The sequence below is a fragment of the Erpetoichthys calabaricus genome, chromosome 2 (assembly GCF_900747795.2).
Source record: "Erpetoichthys calabaricus chromosome 2, fErpCal1.3, whole genome shotgun sequence".
NCBI lineage: Eukaryota > Metazoa > Chordata > Cladistia > Polypteriformes > Polypteridae > Erpetoichthys > Erpetoichthys calabaricus.
In genome coordinates, this window is record NC_041395.2 from 349,349,379 (window position 1) to 349,368,257 (window position 18,879).

Below are 18,879 nucleotides of genomic sequence, written 5' to 3' on the forward strand. Positions count from 1 at the left end.
CCTGCCAACCATATGGGGCCTCCTGCTCTCGTCTGGATGGCTGTGGCCACTTTCATGGCACTTGCAGTTCTCAGGAAGATGTTTGAGATCTCGGACCCCCGTCGTCGTCCACAACACATCAACATCTTGAAACAGCAAACGGGGGGGCAGTCAAGCCAAAGGACCCCTTTGATTGGCTAACTGGACAGACAACCTGCCTGAAGAAGGGGCCCGAGTGGCCTCAGAGCCTGCAGCCAATCACAGGGGTCCTTTAGCTCGACTTGTCACTTCATCCATCATGGCTGACGTGGCACAAGACCCTACTACGACAGACAGCACAGCCAGGGGCCGCTTGTGAGCTCGTCCTCCGAGTCGTAAGTCCAGTGGCTGCGCTCCAAGCTCCTTCATCTTCTTCAAGTGACTGATGTATGAGGGGCTCGCCGCATTTTCTGTGATTTCTGACGTCCTGCTTGAAGTGACATAACGTTAAAGGTGGGCGGGTGGGAGCTGTGGACCACTGACGTCGACATGACACAGTGCGTCAATGATTGTCCAATCACATTAGATTCAAAAAACCTAACCCAGTGCCCATTCGCTGCCAGTAAAAATGGGCGTGTCTGAAAGCAACCAATGAAAGGGGAGTCTTGGGTCACCTGCTTGCAAAAGGACTCTCATGTAACTGGGTGGCCCCGCCTCCTTCGGTTTTCACATGCGGGACACCAGGCTGTCTGTAGAATTCCCAGATGACCTTTTATCTCGTTGTCTCCCGTTACCCAAAGGTCATAACCTCTGAGGACACGCCCCTAGCATTCCTGACGATGAACAACAAGCATAGCGGCAATCATGACAAATACAAAATGGCGGATGAAACGGTCCAAAGAATGAGAGAACTTTTCAAGCGAGTGGAATTTTCAAACACAAACTTCACAATCGGGACCCTCAGAACCCCCTAAAGCAACGTAACAAAAAATAAAAAGTCAAACCAAAGCAGAAAGTAACAAGAAGGACAGGGCCGCACAAACCTCGACAAGCCCTCCTCCTCCTCCTCCTCCTGCCCCATGAAGTTGGTGGTCCCTCTCTCTGCAGCAACCTCTGCTGGCACCCAAGGACCCCCACAGGGCTGTCCTTCAGAACTACAATTCCCATGGACCCGTGTTGACATCCACAGTGGGTCCACGCTGGAGGTGCACCCCCCCCCCCCCCCCCCCACTGTGTTGTTAGGACGGCTCTTGAGAAACAACCCGCCCCCCCGACCCTCCATTAATCCTTCACCCCCACTGAGATGACAATCAAGTCTCGTCCCGCCGGGTTCGCCTCCTTCCATGTTGCCCTCCCAGTCGGGCTGCCAGTCCACCCACGCTGGCACTTGCCCAGTCTCATCACAGAGCGTTCTGCTCTTATATAGCGCCTTTCCTACGACACTCTAGCATTTTCATAGCACAGTCGGCTCAGCTGTTGGGTGCTTTGACTGTGGGGCTTCACCTCAAAAACAAAACCCCGAGGCTCCAGTGAGGACCAGAAACACAAACTGCCAGGCTCCAGACTTCATGGCCTGCACAAATCCCAAAGAGGGGCACCGTGAAGAAGCCCCTGGCCCACAACGTGCAAACACAAAACTGGGGTAAGGCGAGTGACCCCATTAAGGCCTTTTCTTAAAACCCCCCATTTAATGCGCAAGTCCACTTATGCCACCGTCACAGAACCCGAGTCTCTGAGGTGGGCTGGCGAGCTTAGGACTGAACGTTCAGCTCATCAGCGCACATTCAGCCAGAAGAGGAGCAACGTGGCAGGGAACCAAACTATGTGGGCACTGCCACCGTGTCCTACCTACCCGTGACTGCTGGGGTGACTGGAGGATGGCGCCATGTCGAAGGAGTTTACTGACCACGAATGGATGTGCACAGGCTAAGAGAATGTGGTGGGCACACAAGGGGGACATGCGAGGCGGGCACATGAGATGGGCACACACAGCCCACAAAGTCCTTCAGTGCCACTTAGCGAGGGGTCTGCATGGCCACGTGCTTGGGTTCCTCGCCAAGAAGATGAGGGCATTTCTAAAACAGATAAGCGTAACACGTCAACGCACTCGGTGACCAAAAGGGAGCGCCTTTGTAATTAAAGATTTCTAATAAAGACGAGGAAGATGAGGGCAGTTAAAAAAGGCACAAACATGGAAAACGAGCAAATAGTCCAGAAATGAAAATCCAATCACAAGAGCAGAGAATCAAAGGAAGGAACAGAAAGAGCAGCGAGGGGCCGAGCCCACCCGGCCCAATATAAGAGACAGAGGACAGGCGCCGCCCCCCGAGGCCCAGTCTAAAAGGGACAAGCAGAAACAGAACTCCGATGTCCTGAAGGAGACAAAGACACCCGCGGTCACAGTATTCACAAATCAGCCAGGGAGAAACCCGGGACATCCCGTAACTCCCGAGTCCCAAAATGCGGGCATCTTCAACAGGACTCCCTCCAGGGCCATCAAACTGGGCGCGTGTCCAGCGTGGTCCTGGCTTCTGGACTGTAGCTTGGCACTCTGCCTTGTAAAGCATGCCCACCTATGTTTGATGTGCAGTTCAGGGTGCCAAGTGGTCAGAAGTGGGCAGTGAAAAAGCACATACGGGGTCAAAGTGCTGCTGAAAGGACTGAAGCAGCGGGCAGAAGTGAGGAGTCCAGAGGTGGGTGTGGCAGAGACAGCCAAACGGGAGGGGTAAGGGGCAGAGGGCGGTGCCAGGGGGCAGAGCGCCCGCCCATGCCTCACATTCAGGCTGTGTGGTTTGGCGCGGGACAGTGAGGCTCCTCATCCTCACCGACTTGCATGGGGCTCGCTTTCCGGCGGCTGCTCCGACTGACTGGCACCGAGTCGCGTCTCCACATTAACCCGTCTGCCACTGTGCTTTGTTGCAGGGAGCAGGTGATCCAGCCGATGGCGGTGGGACCGGACGGGAGGCTGGCGGCGTTAGAGCAAGTGATGCACCAGGAGGCGCACTCGTCGTCCGGCTCCGACTCGGAGGCCGACTAAAGGCGCCCGACCAGTGACGCCAGTTGGACGCCAAGCAGAGACTCGTTCCTCACTCCAGTTAGATTTTCTTTGCTGTTTCGTCCGCTCCGACGCCTCCATGGTCACACAGCGACTGAAGCCAATCCATCAAGTCATCGACCCGCGGTACAATCCACGTTCTCTTCAGCTGGCGTTTGGTGTGACAGCCATCGATGTCACGGATGCGTTGTGGGAGGAGAGCGACTTTGCCCTTCCGCCACCGACGACGAGAGTTGGAGAGCCTCGACCCTGGCGGAGAGCCTTCTGCCGGCGTTGGCGCCGGCTCGGGACTTTGCATGCTTTCTGTCTTGGCACACGACTTCGCCTCTCCGGACTGCCAGTTACAGCGAAGCGCGACGTCGCCGACCGCCCCTCCTGTGTTGTGCTCCCCTCCTCCTCCTCCTTTTGTCAACTTTAGGTGGGCACAGAATGCGTCACCTGCCACACTGTAAGAACGCAACTCAACCCTGGGCATTTGGTGCCAATGAAGGCTGCAGCTCCGTGTGGCAGAAGCACTCCTCGGAAGAAGCAGGACACGTGGGCATTCACAAGGGGTCTGTCCTGTGGGCGGCCGGGTGGGCAATCATCTGCTGATGTGGCAGGGGAAATTAAAATGTTCACTTGTGTTCTGAGAGCATGGCATCGAGTGTTTGTGGTGGGATTACACCTCCTCTTCATACTGATGAAATATTCATGATGACTAAACACATGGCGCCGCCAAGGCGAGGCCTGGCAGGAGGTTCGCTTCCTAAACTGTGAAGGCCCCACGCCCTGGCAAGGGGACGATGCCATGTGGTTTGCCCCTGATCCCTGTCACATTCCAGGGGCATTTCTCTGTGGGGGGTCTCAGGACAATTCCGGGGTTGTGTTTACAAAAAGAAATGTCTGCATGGCAAGGACTCTGCTGGCATGGATTTGGCTGCCAGGACTGAAGCTGTGTTCACCTCCCCAAGAAAGGGCCGAGTGGCAGTCCGCCCACAGGTCTGTCCACTGTGGCAGAGAGGCCTGCCATCATGTATCGGGTACAAGGAGCGCTGTGTGTTAATGAAGAAAGTCTTCACGCATGCCAGGCGGGCTCAGACGACTCGCTCAGAGGTGTTACTGTCAGGGTGAGAGCGGGCATTCACCACAATGAAGGGAACTCAACCACTGGCATGTTGACCTCAAACAACTGTTTGTGTTCATGCAGCACCACAGGCAGCTTGGGGTGTACCCTGGCATCAGCAAGTGCTGCTGGAGGTGGTGGGCACAGGTGTGCCAGCACTTGCACAAACTTGACAACTGAGAACTGCCATCACGCTTCAATGGAAACTAGTGACACAAAGCCACCTCCAGTCCACGGGCACGGGCACAGCTGGCACTCGTGTGCCCTTTGAATACTGGCCTGCTCACCATGCTCTTTCACCATAGCTGATCTCAACAGTGGCCACATGGGTGGCACCAGGTGCCCCTTTTATAATGGCAGTCAATGAGACTTTGGCATGCTGAGGGCACTGTGCCCACCGTAAAGTGCACCTCCAGTTTTGGGCATTACCTTCCAGTGTACTTCAATGCTGTCATGAGGTGGACGGGCTGAGGGGACACTTGGTGACACAGGGCTTGTTCAGGGTTGGAGTGAATAAGTGAAGCCCATCCACAAAGTCATCTGGGGTACAAAGGCTGAGCTGCTGCCCCCTCTGACACAGCAGGTCAAGTCCTTGTCCTTGTACTGTGCCCGCCCGCTGCATTATTCATTAGTGGCCACCATGTGTGACCCTCAAGGTCCTGGCCTCTAAGAGACCCCTGAAGGTCCCACCCTTAGTGGTGTAAGCAGACACTAGGGGGCAGCACTCCGGCCAGACCACCTTGGGCCTCTAGATGGCACCAGGTGACCCTCAGGTTAGAGAGTCACCTTGAGCCTTTGTGTCGGGGCAGGGACCCCCAGGTGACAGGGGTCAGCACTGAGTCTCCATTGCAGGCCTCTTTGAGGAGTCCCAACTCGGACCACTCTGCTGAGGAGTCGGCAGTGAAGCAGGAGGACGAGGATCCAATGCCACCTGCTTGTGCCCACGACGGCCCTTCCATGTGACGCCATTCCTCTTGAAGGGCTCAGGGGCCTCTGAAGACAGGGCATCCGTCAAAGAGCCAGCGCCCGGGTGGCATTTTAAGTGGGCCGGGCTCACTAAGCCCTCTGTGTGGGCTGCAATCCCCTCGGTGACTTGAGGGTTGTCACCCTGAGGTGCCAGTAATGGAGGGCAGTAACTGCAGTGTGCGCCCGGTGCCTCAGGCCATCGTGGATGGACACCTGTTGGCAACTGTAGCTCATGAAGGGGGGCTGAGCAGCCAGGATCGTCAGATATGATGGGTGGTCCGCCAGCCACAGCCCTCGAAGCTCCATGTTACACCGGGGGCAGAAGTGCCAAGATCAGAGTTGGCAAATGAGACACTGGAGACGTGACACGTCCAAAGACCCCATGATGTTTTATTGTGTTTTGTCCCCTTTAAGCTCCTTTGGGCTGGTGTGACCCCCTAGGGGGCGCTGTACTGCCGCACATATGGACACTGAATGGGGGCTCTCCCATTTGGGGTCAGCCGCCGTGGTTCTTCAGTCCTCCGTTGCCAGCCCGCCGTCAGGTTTCCAGACCCCCGTCACTTCACCAAAGTCCCCGTGGCTCGGATCGGCTCTGTGCTTTTAGTTCTTGAGCTGCAACACACAAAAGTGACAAGTGACTTAAAATGGTTCATGCCAACAGCCTGGGGACCAAAGCCCGGTGGGACGCTGGGCACCATGGGGCACAGCCTGTGACTTCAGAAGAAGCGTGTGGTCAGGACCGGGTGGCCTCCCTGGTGGCACACAAATGAAACCCACAGAGCTGCGGACCAACACGGCGGTGGATTTGATGTTTGAACAAAGGAAGTCGCTGGTGCCCACGCTGGGCCAACACAAAGCCAAGGCTGGGCGGCACGGTGTTGTAACTCTAAGGGTGGGCACAAGAAGGCCCAGCGTGCCACGAGTTCACCCCTTGATGCTTCCTGTCAAGATCTGCGTTTGCTGCCGACTGTCTTGTGGGTGATAAACGGCAGATGCAGAGACCACCACCTCGAGCCCCCCAACGTCAAACACAATTCCCAAAGGTTTACATGCCACGCTTCGTTGTAACAGACGCCATTTTAGGTCCTTAAGTGCCGCCATTTTGAGTTTCCGCTTGCTCGCTCTGAGGGGCGGGGCCTCAGAGGTCATGACCTATCCGAAGGCGAGGGGCTCTTTTCCTAAGGTGGTCTGCGGCTGCTGAAAGTTTGGTTCCGAGTGAACCCGCTTGTTCTTTCGACCTCGATGTTTGTCTCCCGTTTCTACGTTTGACTTCCCGACTTTGACCTCAACGCGCGCCTCCTGGTTCTGCTCCAAAAATTTAGCGGCCATTTTGCTGGCAGGTCCCTCTCATGGGCGACTCGTAAAGGCGCTATATCCACAGCCCTAACCCGCTGCAATGAGCCTGATGCTGACTGACCCCATGTGCCACCTTAGCCCATCACTTTGTGACATCACCACGCCAGGTTTCATAGAAATGACGCCTGGCACAGAATAACCGAGTCAAGTGCCACGCATGTGAGTGGCCGGTGGTCCCTGCTCCTGAACATTCGTCATCTGTTAGTGAGCACTGGGGTTTTCAGTTACTAAAAGTCAAGGGGGCCATCGGCCACACCGACCCCAACACGGCCATCAGCGAGGGGACTGCCAGGCTTCTGTGTCACCTCACATGAGGGCAGCCTGGCGTCACAGCCCTCACCTCCCAGCTCCCGCATATTCACTTGTGTGCCAGCTGGATGTTCCCTCCGCACGGCCGCCATGTTTAATGTGGTGCCCCACCAGAGCTGATCCCCACCTTGGACCCCATACTGCCCCCCCGTGCCCCTCCAGGTTGGGTCATTCCCCCCCCATCAATGTACCTTCTTCATTTCAGCCGCCATCAACTCGTCGAGTTCGGCCTTCCAGCCCAGCTTGTAGACGCACTTCTCCACGCCGCCGATCACGTCCCCCAGCTCCAGCACGTCGTTGAAGCGGCGCGAGGGCGAAGCGAAGGGTCCGACGGCGTCCCGGTTGATGAGGACACGGGTGACTGAGCTCCGCACCGAACCCGCTAGGCTGGCGAAAGGTTCAACCTGGGGATAGACAGACAGACAGACAGACAGCAGTGACCTCCGCAGGCACAAATGGAGAGCGAGGAAGAGGAGGAGGAACTGAGACTTTGTCACCAAGACCACCGAAACAACAAAGGGAAAAACTGAAAAGAAAACTCACAAACTCTCACTAAAGACTGATGAAGACGGCGCCACGGGCAAAGCAGGGCCAGAGCCAGAACGGGCAGCAAGTGACCACTAGGGGGCAGAACCTCAGCCACCTAAAAAGGGGGCACACCGTCCAGAAGCCACTGAAAGGGGGTGCAATGTGCTCAGAGACCAGCAGGAGGCACTGTGACACCCTGTTCTGGAGGGGGGCACCACAGGGGCACACAACGCCCTTCTCAGAACACAGCAGCTGAGCTCAAATGAAACGCCACGAGAGACGAGGAATCCATCGACGTCCCGTCATCATAAGGGGCCCTGGACAGGATTCAGGTCACTGGGTGTCCCCAAGTTTTACTGCCTGTGTGACAATCGGAGCAAAGCATCTCACACACGCCTGGCACAACAGCACCCTCTGCTGGTAAGAACCAGAACTGCAAGACAGAGACAGAGACAGCCCGGGTTGTCCCCGATGGGATTTGTCCATAATCGAGGTGGGGTCTTCATGAACGCCAGGTCCTGCCTGACAGGTGCCAACTTCTTATGTCCCCACAGGGGAAAGCAGCCAGGCAGAAAATGGACGGCAAGGAGAAGCCCCCGAATCTCTGTGGGGTCCTGACAGGATCGTTTAGAGACCACATGAAATGCACAAGGGCATAAATGAGATAAAAATCAACATGATGGCCGGCATGGACAGGAGTGGCAAAAAGGAGATGAAAGCCCACTAGGGGGCAGCACACTCCCGCTGCCATTCCTGGTGCCCAGAGACTCAATGCTGAAAGAGAGAGAGAGAGATGCTATGAAGGCTGGCGAGACCCCCACCTCACCTCCAGGGACGTGCCCATGATGATAAGCAGGTCAGCCAAGGGGAAGTCGGTCAGAAAGAGCAGGAAGCGCTGGGGGAGCTCCTCTCCGAAGAACACGATGTCCGGCTTGATGACCCCTCTGCAGGTGGCACACTTTGGGACGTGGTCCGCAAAGATGTCGGCCTGGAAGACACAAGATGCCCAGTGGCTTAGTGTCACGTTACTCTGGGAGCAGACGGGCACGGCGCCACCTACCTTCAGGTCTTCTCCAGCGTACGACTTTCGGCACGTGGTGCAGGTGGCTGAAGCAAATGTCCCATGGGCCTCGACCAGTTTGTCTGGGGGCACGCCGGCCACTATGAAGACAGAAAGCACAAGATGGCACAAGGGGGTGAGTGGGTGATGGCCTTGTTGAGTTGGGCACTTGGACTGCAATTTCAGTCCTGACCCCCAACACTAAGCTGATGGCATATAAAGAGGGGACAGCAGAGCAGGTAAATGCCCAGTGGCATGTTAGACTTCTCGGCTTGTCATCCATCTTCGGCCACACCGATGGCATCCAATGAGTTTCTGGTGCCTGCTCTTAGTGCCAACATCTTGGCTTAAGCGTGAAATCGAGACTCTGAGTGGCACTGACACACTCACTTTGCCCAGTGAATCTAAGTGGGCACCATACAAGCAGATGTGCCCTGCAATGGACTAGCATTGTCCACACATTTTGGGGCCTGACACTGATATGTGACAATTTAAAAATGCCAGAGCCAAGCCAAGGTGCCTGATGCCCTCATGTCTCAGCCAATGGGCCTTTGCTCCATGTGCCTTTTGGCTCTGGACTTGCAACCTTCTATAAAGTGGCCCCCGAGGGCACCCTGCTCTACGCCTGGGTCTCTTGCCCCATGGTGGGACTGTATGCTGTCCCCTAATGGCCACAAGTGGCTCTCCTCCTCCTCTGGTAGCCCATAAAAACCCAGAGGACCACTCATCTCTACTGCCCCCTAATGGCAGCCTCCTTCTCTGTCAAATGCCCACCTTGGCTGTGTCTTGTGACCCAGCTGGTGCTCCATGTGTGATGCCCGCTGCTGTCACGTGACTTGGTCACATGCACAGGGCGAGTGAACGGCCCCTCAATTAAACACTATGCAGGTCTCGATGACAATCTGTTGGTGACAAGGCGCTATATGCCATGTGCACTGGGCATTGACTTTCTTAGCTGCCTTAACCTGGGGCCTGTCTCTTTGCGTTTGGGCACAGTGGTACCATTTTGTTATTTTTACTGTGCCCAAGTGAAAGGCGCTATAAACAGCTGACTCCCTCACACAGGGTGTTCAGTTCTGTTTTTGTTTTTCCTCCATTTTCTGTTTACTAATCGAGACTGATGGGCACACAAACCTCACCCCCTACAGTCTGAAGAATGCCCTGCAGGTTGGCACCACAACTGGAGATTTTAAAAAAATAACAAAGTGAATGGCAACAGCGCCACCTACACTGTCAAGTTGGATGGTGCTTCTTCAGCAGGAGGTCATCTGGATGTTCTGCCCAGCAATGGAGCACCTGGAGGTCAGTGAAGGGGACAGAAGCAGCAGTGGCCTCGCAGCCTTGAACCTGATGCCACCATGGCACCCCATGATTGGTACAAGTGCACTCCCTCACAGCAAGCAGCCATTTTAATGATGTACCACGTCGCTGGCATCGCCACTTACATCGCTCAAGTCCGTCGATGTTCTGGGTGTACATGCGCTGCAGCAGCCCCTTCATGTGCAGGAGTCGGACGAAGTAATGGGCACTGTTGGGCAGGTAGTTGCCCGGGTAAAGCTCCTTTGCCAGGGTGAAGAAGGGCCTGGGGTTCTGGTGAAAGTAGTGAATGTCGAAGATGGCCTCAGGGTACGGGATGTCGTACTGCTGAAGGTTGTCATATAAGCCGCTGCCGGGGGACCTGCGGATCGGAGCAGAAATTCACACCAGTGAAGTCCAGAAGCAGTGGACCCCCCTGGTTTAGACCCCCGAACACCAATGGACTGAACGGGCCTGGCTGGGGTCCGTGTGTCACCTGCGCTTGTCCATGGCTGCCCCAATTCTGCTCACCTCGCTCTGTTCTCAAATCGTGGTGGGCTTGTCTGTAAAAGGCGCTATATAAGCTAAAACCAAACCGAGTCTCCACACACATCAACTGGCAGCCACAATGCGGTCAACACGGGCACAATTCTGTGCAGTGACAAGACAACAAAGTGACCTGTGACAGGTGGTGATGTGGCCACCATGTGTGCCAAAGTGTTGTGACTCAGACCTAAAAGCTCAGAAGGGGCGACACCAGGGGTTCTTTTGTGGGCACACATGCCTTCATGCCCACCGAAGACAGCCTGTGCCCCTCTGAACAGCTGTGCTTAGGACTGAAACTGGAGGTCACCCAGGTTGGCACTTCCATGTATTGATGGCGTCAGCGAGGGGGTCTCACAGCTGGCATGCTCTGGCCCCCTGAACGGCCGGGTCACCTACCTGAAGTCTGGGATTCCACTCGGGGTGCTGATGCCGGCGCCCGCCATCACGATGACCCTTTTGCAGTCCCCGTGTTTTAGGAGGCTCACCACGTCGTCCAAAGTCTGGGGCTCCTGGCCCCCCGAGGACTTCCCAAATAAGCCGCACTTGGAGGGGCTCGTCGACAGGGATCTCCTAAACGAAGGGAGAAAAAGCAACCGACAGTCATGGAGACGTGGAACACTCATGGCATCAAGACAGAGTTTAGAATTACAGACCCTTGTGGGGGGGTCCTGAGAGACCCCACCAGCCGAATCACTGGCTCTGCGGACACCAAGTCATGTAAATAAGACCAGCGTCTTTAACTTTTGGGCCTCTCTGATCTTCCTTCGTTTTTTAATCTCCAGCAGCTCTGGTGACAGACAGGGGGCTGAAGGTTTCATCGTCTTCACAGTTTATCGCCTTTGTCCTTTCTGCCGCTGGCATCAACAGTGCTGACCTGAAGCCACCTGGCCATCGCTGAGTGACCAAAGTCCGTAGCATAAGGGAGGGCCAGACGTCTGCCACGAGGACCTCGAGGGAGCACCTGAGCGAGTAAACAGGTGGAAGTGCAGGGGACATCGAGAGGCACGGGAGGCGGGGACCACTAGAGGCAGGAAGGGTGGGCTGCGGACCCACAGTCCTGTATGGCGACTGCGTTACGTGGAGAGAATCGGCAAAGAGGTTGAGGGTCAGAGTGACGATGGATTATGCAGGTGAAGGAGGACCGATGTGTGGATGTCTGAGATGAGAAGAGGCGTCCCGGCCGGAGCAGAAGGACAGGCGGTTTGGCCAGCTGGACGTGGAGATGTCTTCATGCCCGGCCTGAGTAATATGATGGCTGGAGCAGCACAAGCAGTTGGCACCAGTACCATTTTCCATATGGCAGGTGGCAGTGGTCTTCTTGTGGTGGCCCAGTTGGGACACCCGCAGGGGTGCTTGGGAGTTGGAGTCCTGTCTGGGGGGTGGGGGACCTCCCTGCTTTCTATATGACCCAGATTAGCTTCCAAAAAGATATGCTGTGGCACCGGCTTGAGAAGGAGCCCACCGCCTGGTGTCGCAGAGAACTGGGGGACAGAAGGACCAAGGACTGCTTACAAGGCTGACTGGTAAAAGGGGTCCCCACTGAATAAAAATCTTTTATTGTATGCCAGTACCGTGTTGGGCATTACTGTGTGGGGCTCAGTGACACCCCCTGGGGGGTTACACATGTAAGATGAGTGCAGTGAAGAGCAAAATAAAGAAAACAAAAGAGACGAGCACATCGTAGGAGAGAAAACTGGAGAAGACATCGTGGAGGAAGAGGACAGCTTTAAATATCAAGGGCTGGATAAACAGAGAATGGACAGAACAATGAAGAAGAGAACAATAAAAAAACAACACAAAGGTGGGCCATCTGGAGGACCACGAGGACAGGAGACATTGGCAGAGGAGATCAGGTGGACAGACAAGTGCAGGAAAGGACTGGAAGGGGCGGGGGGGGGCAGCGAGAAGAAACTGCACGGGACACAAACTCGGAGCAGGCGGCCGCTTGAAAGTGGTGACGAAGAGGAAGACGAGGGACGTCAGATGACCTGAAAGACGGCAAATCACAGCAAGGAAGGAAAAGAAGAGCGGAAGACAACGGAAGAGCTGGCCATCGATGGACCCGCCTATGGCAGATAACTGAGGAAGAAGAAGACGGCTTTCTGGACTGATGGCTGCATTGTCTTCTTCATCTTCCTCTTCTTGCAGGTGTTTCAGTTTTGCTTCTTCAAACTCTGACATGTCAAATTATTCACGACACATTCAAGTAAAGCGCATGTTGAAAATCGGCCGTCAGGTCAGCGGTCAGGTGAGGCGTTGACCAAACTGTCGTCTTCGGCGGCCCCCTGTGCTCATCCCTCCTCCTCCTCCTTTACTTTTCTGGTTTTGCTGGTTTTCTCGAGTTCTCAACTTGTTTCTATTGTTGCCTGACGTGCCTCGTATGCTGTACCCGAGGGGAGCAGGTCCCCCAGTGCCTCTCTGACGCTCCTTCTTGGATTCCGCTTTGGGATTTTGTAAATTCTTCCTGATGGCTCCTTGGCCCTTGCAGAACGACGTCTGGCTTGTGGATTTGCTTTGCGTTTGTGCTTAGAGGCTCGGTGGGCCAGGGGTTTTCTGGTTCTCCTCTCCCAAGGCCAGGCCTACTTGTGCTGGCCTGAGCGTCACAGGAGGGTCCTGTCAGACATGAGAATGAGGCTGGGTGTCCAGACCCGCTCGGTTTAACAGGGGCCATCAAATGAAGGCACAAGGCCACCATGGCAGACCACCGCTGCCCTCCAAATCTCCTGAAGGTCACACTACAGGATGTTGGCTCAAAGGAATGAAAAAGCTCGACTTACCAGCCATGCCAGGCCGTCCTCCGGGCTTCAGGACTCGGGCACAGATGCTGGGCACCCTGTTGAAGGTCGATGGCTGAACTCAACAGCCGGCAGGCCACTGAGACGAGACCCACACGCCAACAGCCGTCATGACAAACGTGAAAATTCAAATGAGAGAGAAAGAGAAAGAGAAAGACATCAATGAAACAATCAAAGAAGCTTCAGCGATTCTCACCAGTACAGCCGTTCGACCACAAGGTCCATCTCGGCAATGGGGGGCTGACGTGATACCACAGGACACCAGCAGGGGGCGCACCGCACGTCTAATGTCATACTTTTCTCATATGATGTGGACACTCTGTGGGGTCAGCCCCGGACCCCAAGTTGGACGCCTTCCACTCAACACTTAGTCTGGGGGCCGGGGGGATTGGTGGGGGTTAGGTGTGCTGGAGCCTTCATGAGACCACCTGCTTCAACACAATTGTGACGTCATAGCGGAGGGAGACCCACAACCCCCCCCATTCCTTTGACGGACCAGAAACGGGTGTGAAATATGAAGTTCTGTTACGTTTTAGTGGGAAAAACACAAAGGAGATTCAATCTGAGTGGGAGCCAACGGTGCGGAAAAGAAGAAACTTCTCGTGGAGCACGTGACGCGTAATCCACACCACCGCTATCCCGTTACTAAGGTCAACGTGCAAAACGTGTTTACTGACAGGCTGGAATTCTACGAGGACGCAACAAAGGGATACGACGAGAGGGGACCTCGGGATGTTACTGATGTGGACCTTCAGACAGCATCTGATGAGGTGCCACAGGAGAGGTGGGCATCAAACTAAAACAAGTAGCAGTCCAGCGAGTGGGGTGTAGAACTGGCACAGACACAGGAAGTAGAGGGTGACAGTGGGAGGAACCTCATCAGAATTGGGTGACATTAAGAGTGGTGACCAGCAGGGGGCAGTGCAGGGCCCGCTGCTATCTTATGTATAATTCGCCAGCCTACTCACTCACTCACTCACTCACTCACTCACTCACGTCCGTCCAAAGCCGAATGCACAGTCGCCTTTTGCGCAGCTGCCTGAAAAACCTTACGAGACCAACGTCGCGGCAGGCGGTGGATTTACGGCTGTGAAAATTCAAAGAGAAAGGCGACTTTGATTAAAGCTCTAGAGGCCTGAAAGGCGATTTCGACTACAGCTCGAGTCCTAATTACGCATTCATTCAATACACCTACAGTATATCAGGTTTGTGGTGCTTATACTTATTACTAGTCCACTCGTGCCCGTTACATCTTACGTTGTCGAAACGGGCTCTTTGTCTAGTTTGTAATAAATAGAAATGATTTAGATAGGAATAGAAGGAGCAAGCTGGTGAAGTCTGCAGATGATACCAAGATAGGTGGATTGGCAGATAATTTGGAATCCGTTATATCATCCCAGAGGGACTGGGACAGCAGACAGGCTTGGGCAGATGACATTTAATGTCAGTGAAGGTAAAGAATGACACATAGGAATTAAAAATGGGAGGTCTGAATACACAATGGGAGGTGTGAACATCGAGAGTCCACCTTATGAGAAGAATTTAGGAGTCACAGTGGACTCTAAGCTATCAACTTCCACACAGTGTTCAGAAGCCATTAAGAAAGCTCACAGAATGTCAGGTTATATAGCGCCTTGACGTGTGGAGTACAAGTCACAGGAGGCTCAGGCTTTATAACACACTAGTGAGGCCTCATCTGGGGTCCGGTGGGCAGTTTGGGTCTCCATAACCTGTCAGGTCCCATCTGTTCCAAAAGAAGTCCCAATGGCCCCTAAGCCTGTACCCATCTACCCTGCACCAAGATTTGAGCCACGTGTTAAGCCTTCTGATCTCCTGTCTTACCTGGACTGGCGCGGGGCACAGGCAGAACTTCAGAGAAGACCACCTTGTCAGTTCGGCTCCTCAGCTTGGCACCTAACTCTTTGAATTTGGATCACAGAACTGACAGACTACCCTTATGTGTGTCATCTGTTCCAACATGGACAATGACAGCCGGACCCACTCTGGCCAAGAGCCTATCCCCCCTTCCAGTGAGGTCCCCCATCTGTGCACCCAGAAGGTAACACACCACGTGAGATGCTCTGTCTCTGGGGCACAGCTGCATTTCAGTCCCCCTAATGACTGACTCCCCCACTGTCACCACCTCTCTCTTACAGGGAGCTGGTTGTGAAGTGGTCAATTGGAGCTACTCATACCGGCCTACCACCTCAGAATCATCAGAGGCACCGTCCAGGACCTGATAACGGTTTGATTCTGGGGAGTGCAGGACAGGTAGGCTGGTGTCATTAAAGGGGTCCCTGATGTGTGTGTGTTCACCCTGCGATGGACTGCCACCTTGTCCAGGTCTTGTTCCTGACTTGTGACCAATGCCTGCTGAGATGGGCTCTGGCTACCATGTGACCTGCTCAGGATAAAGCCAGTCAGAATATACAGGTGCTGGTCATAAAATTAGAATATCATGACAAAGTTGATTTATTTCAGTAATTCCATTCAAAAAGTGAAACTTGTATATTAGATTCATTCATTACACACAAACTGATGTATTTCAAATGTTTATTTCTTTTAATGTTGATGATTATAACTGACAACTAATGAAAGTCCCAAATTCAGTATCTCGGAAAATTCAAATATTGTGAAAAGGTTCAATATTGAAGACACCTGGTGCCACACTCTAATCAGCTAATGAACTCAAAAGCCTTTAAATGGTCTCTCAGTCGAGTTCTGTAGGCTACACAATCATGGAGAAGACTGCTGACTTGACAGTTAGTCCAAAAGACGACCATTGACACCTCGCACAAGGAGGGCGAGACACAAAAAGTCATTGTAAAGAGGCTGGCTGTTCACAGAGCTCTGTGTCCAAGCACATTAATAGAGAGGCGAAGGGAAGGACAAGATGTGGTAGAAAAAAGTGGACAAGCAATAGGGATAACCGCACCCTGGAGAGGATTGGGAAACAAAACCCATTCAAAAATGTGGGTTTCAGCTGTCGCATTCCTTGTGTCAAGCCACTCTTGAACAAGAGACAGCGTCAGAAGCGTCTCGCCTTTGGACTGCTACTGAGTGGTCCAAAGTTATGTTCTCTGATGAAAGTAAATTTTGCATTTCCTTTGGAAATCAAGGTCCCAGAGTCTGGAGGAAGAGAGGAGAGGCACAGAATCCACGTTGCGTGAGGTCCAGTGTAAAGTTTCCACAGTCAGTGCCATGTCATCTGCTGGTGTTGGTCCATTGTGTTTTCTGAGGTCCAAGGTCAACGCAGCCGTCTACCAGGAAGTTTTAGAGCACTTTATGCTTCCTGCTGCTGACGAACTTTATGGAGATGCAGATTTCATTTTCCAACAGGACCTGGCACCTGCACACAGTGCCAAAGCTACCAGTACCTGGTTTAAGGACCATGGTATCCCTGTTCTTGATTGGCCAGCAAGCACGCCTGACCTTAACCCCATAGAAAATCTGTGGGGTATCGTGAAGAGGAAGATGCAATACGCCAGACCCAACAATTCAGAAGAGCTGAAGGCCACTATCAGAGCAACATGGGCTCTCCTAACACCTGAGCAGTGCCACAGACTGATCGACTCCATGCCATGCCGCATTGCTGCAGTAATCAAGGCCATAGGAGCCCCAACTAAATATTGAGTGCTGTACACGCTCAGACTTTTCATGTTCATACCTTTCAGTTGGCCAACATTTCTAAAAATCCTTTTTTTGCATTGGTCTTAATTAATATTCTAATTTTCCGAGATACTGAATTTGGGACTTTCATTAGTTGTCAGTTATAATCATCAACATTAAAAGAAATAAACATTTGAAATACATCAGTCTGTGTGTAATGAATGAATCTAATATACAAGTTTCACTTTTTGAATGGAATTACTGAAATAAATCAACTTTGTCATGATATTCTAATTTTATGACCAGCACCTGTAATTAAAATGAATTTGAACAAGTTGTGCGTGTTACCTGATTATTATCAAAGTGTATTCATTTCCTCATAAGAATTAATTCATTTTTGAATCGTAAAACAGATCTCTAGTTTAGTTTATCAAAATAAATCTATCCATCCATTATCCAACCCACTATATCCTAACTACAGGGTCACGGGGGTTTGCTAGAGCCAATCCCAGCCAACACAGGGCACAAGGCAGGAAACAAACCCAAGGCAGGGCGCCAGCCCACTGCAGGGCACACACCAAGCACACACACTAGGGACAATTTTGGATCGCCAGTCCACCTAACCTGCATGTCTTTGGACTGTGGGAGGAAACCCACGCAGACACGGGGAGAACATGCAAACTCCACGCAGGGAGGACCCAGGATGCAAACCCAGCCGGGTCTCCTAACTGCGAGGCAGCAGTGCTACCCACTGCGCCACCATGCTGCCCAATAAATCTATAACAGAGCCAATCTGGATATTCCTACCTCACAGTGCAGTATATTAATATTAAATCTCCGAATTAGAGAAATATATTAAGACATTGTAATTCTTTTTTAATCAATAAAACATGGCAGGTGTTTAGCATTAATGAAGCTCTCCCCAATAATAATAATTATAATGATAACATGCTACAGTTACACATTTGCTTAATTTAAATTAAACATTTCGCCAATTAATTAACAAAAAGCATGCTGGTACCGGCCAGATACATCAAACTGTCTAACTGTGTAAACCTAAGGAGCCTACGATATCAGGTAAGCGAGTGTGCCAATTTAGTCTGCCAGAGAATTAAATGTGCGTACCAGCACTGGCCTGGGTAAACTTCTCATGCCATCAATATGGGAAACTGGAATTCCTTTGGTAACTTGTGCCATCCAATAAGACGCAGATGCCATCGAGTAGCCCGCTGACGGACGTCACTTCCTTTTACCAGCCAGGGGGTGCAGCGCTTAGTTTAGCGCTGCTGCTTCGCCGCTCCAACGACCGGGCCTTGAATGCCAACCTTTACACTTTTCAACATCCATTTCGGTGGAATGTAACTGTGCGAATAAAACTTCGAACCGTTTAGCGACACGTCCCGTTTCTAGAAAATGACGTACAATTGCACGCGATGGTATTTGGTGCTCACTGAATGCACACGCAGTATTAGCTGGTGCGACCTTTTAAAGTACATAGTGCGAAGGCTGTGGTAAGTGGTGGGCAGGAGACATTTAAACAAAGAAGGTCAGCGCCCGCCTTGCTAGTAAATCCGATTTACTAACGAGCTACCCGTGAAGTCCTTCGGGTTTGTCTTGATGCCTTTGACGGGAAAGCGCGGATTATCGTAAAGTGTCGTAAATCGGAGGCGTTTACGACAAGCTTGCCGGCCCTGGCGGTGACTTTCGGCCTCACTTGACGGCAGCCCAGTTTCGCGCGTGAAGCGGCTTCGACCCACCGGCTGGCGTTTGTCCAGTCGACTCCGCGATTTCGTTCGATTTACCTTTCGACGTGATCCCACCGAAGCTTGTGAGCTGTGCGGATGTCCTCTGCCGAGCGGCTGTCAACACGCAGTGAACGAGAGACGCCATCTCGAAATACTTGCTGAGATCGTCCGGACCTTTGCACCTCAGAGCACGGCCATTCCAGCACCGTCACTCGCTGACTGGACGTTTGTACACGCAGCCTTGCCAGACTGTAGTGCCCCGCCGGTCATTGACGCCTGTCGTGAAGGCTGTGAGGCAGCCCGAGGTGTGAAGAGAGAGAAAGCTAGCTGGTCGGTAGGGGGCGCTGCTCCTCCGGGTCTGACAGTTGGTGGGCGGCCGCTCTGAGAGTCTGCCGGTGCGAGCCCAATAGTTCGGCTCAAGCGATGGCCCCTTTCAGTGTCGGCACCTATTCGTGTTTCTTGTGCGAATGTAAAACGGTTGTGTCGCTCAAGTCGCAGAGGTAGATGTGTGTTCAGTAACGTGCTGGCAGTGCGCGCGTGTGTGTGTGTTG

The 18,879-nt window shown here is 53.1% G+C and overlaps 2 protein-coding genes across 2 annotated transcripts in view; one reads left to right on the forward strand and one right to left on the reverse strand.

The window, feature by feature from the left end:
- Positions 1–3,647, forward strand: part of ric8a (RIC8 guanine nucleotide exchange factor A) — a 40,125-nt gene extending 36,478 nt beyond the window's left edge. Inside the window, exon 10 of the mRNA XM_028796139.2 lies at positions 2,881–3,647. Coding sequence (XP_028651972.1) covers positions 2,881–2,995 — 115 coding nt within the window. The 3' untranslated portion in view covers positions 2,996–3,647. The remainder of the gene's footprint in view (positions 1–2,880) is intronic.
- A 1,807-nt stretch (positions 3,648–5,454) lies between these two features.
- On the reverse strand, positions 5,455–18,648 carry sirt3 (sirtuin 3). Its single transcript, XM_028796144.2, has 8 exons — positions 18,386–18,648; positions 12,957–13,053; positions 10,576–10,749; positions 9,783–10,015; positions 8,338–8,438; positions 8,104–8,265; positions 6,941–7,153; positions 5,455–5,696 (listed from the first exon to the last, which is right to left on the reverse strand). The coding sequence occupies exons 1-8, from the start codon at positions 18,471–18,473 to the stop codon at positions 5,685–5,687; spliced, it is 1,080 nt and encodes a 359-aa protein (XP_028651977.1). The 5' UTR covers positions 18,474–18,648; the 3' UTR covers positions 5,455–5,684.
- Between the last annotated feature and the right edge of the window lie 231 nt (positions 18,649–18,879).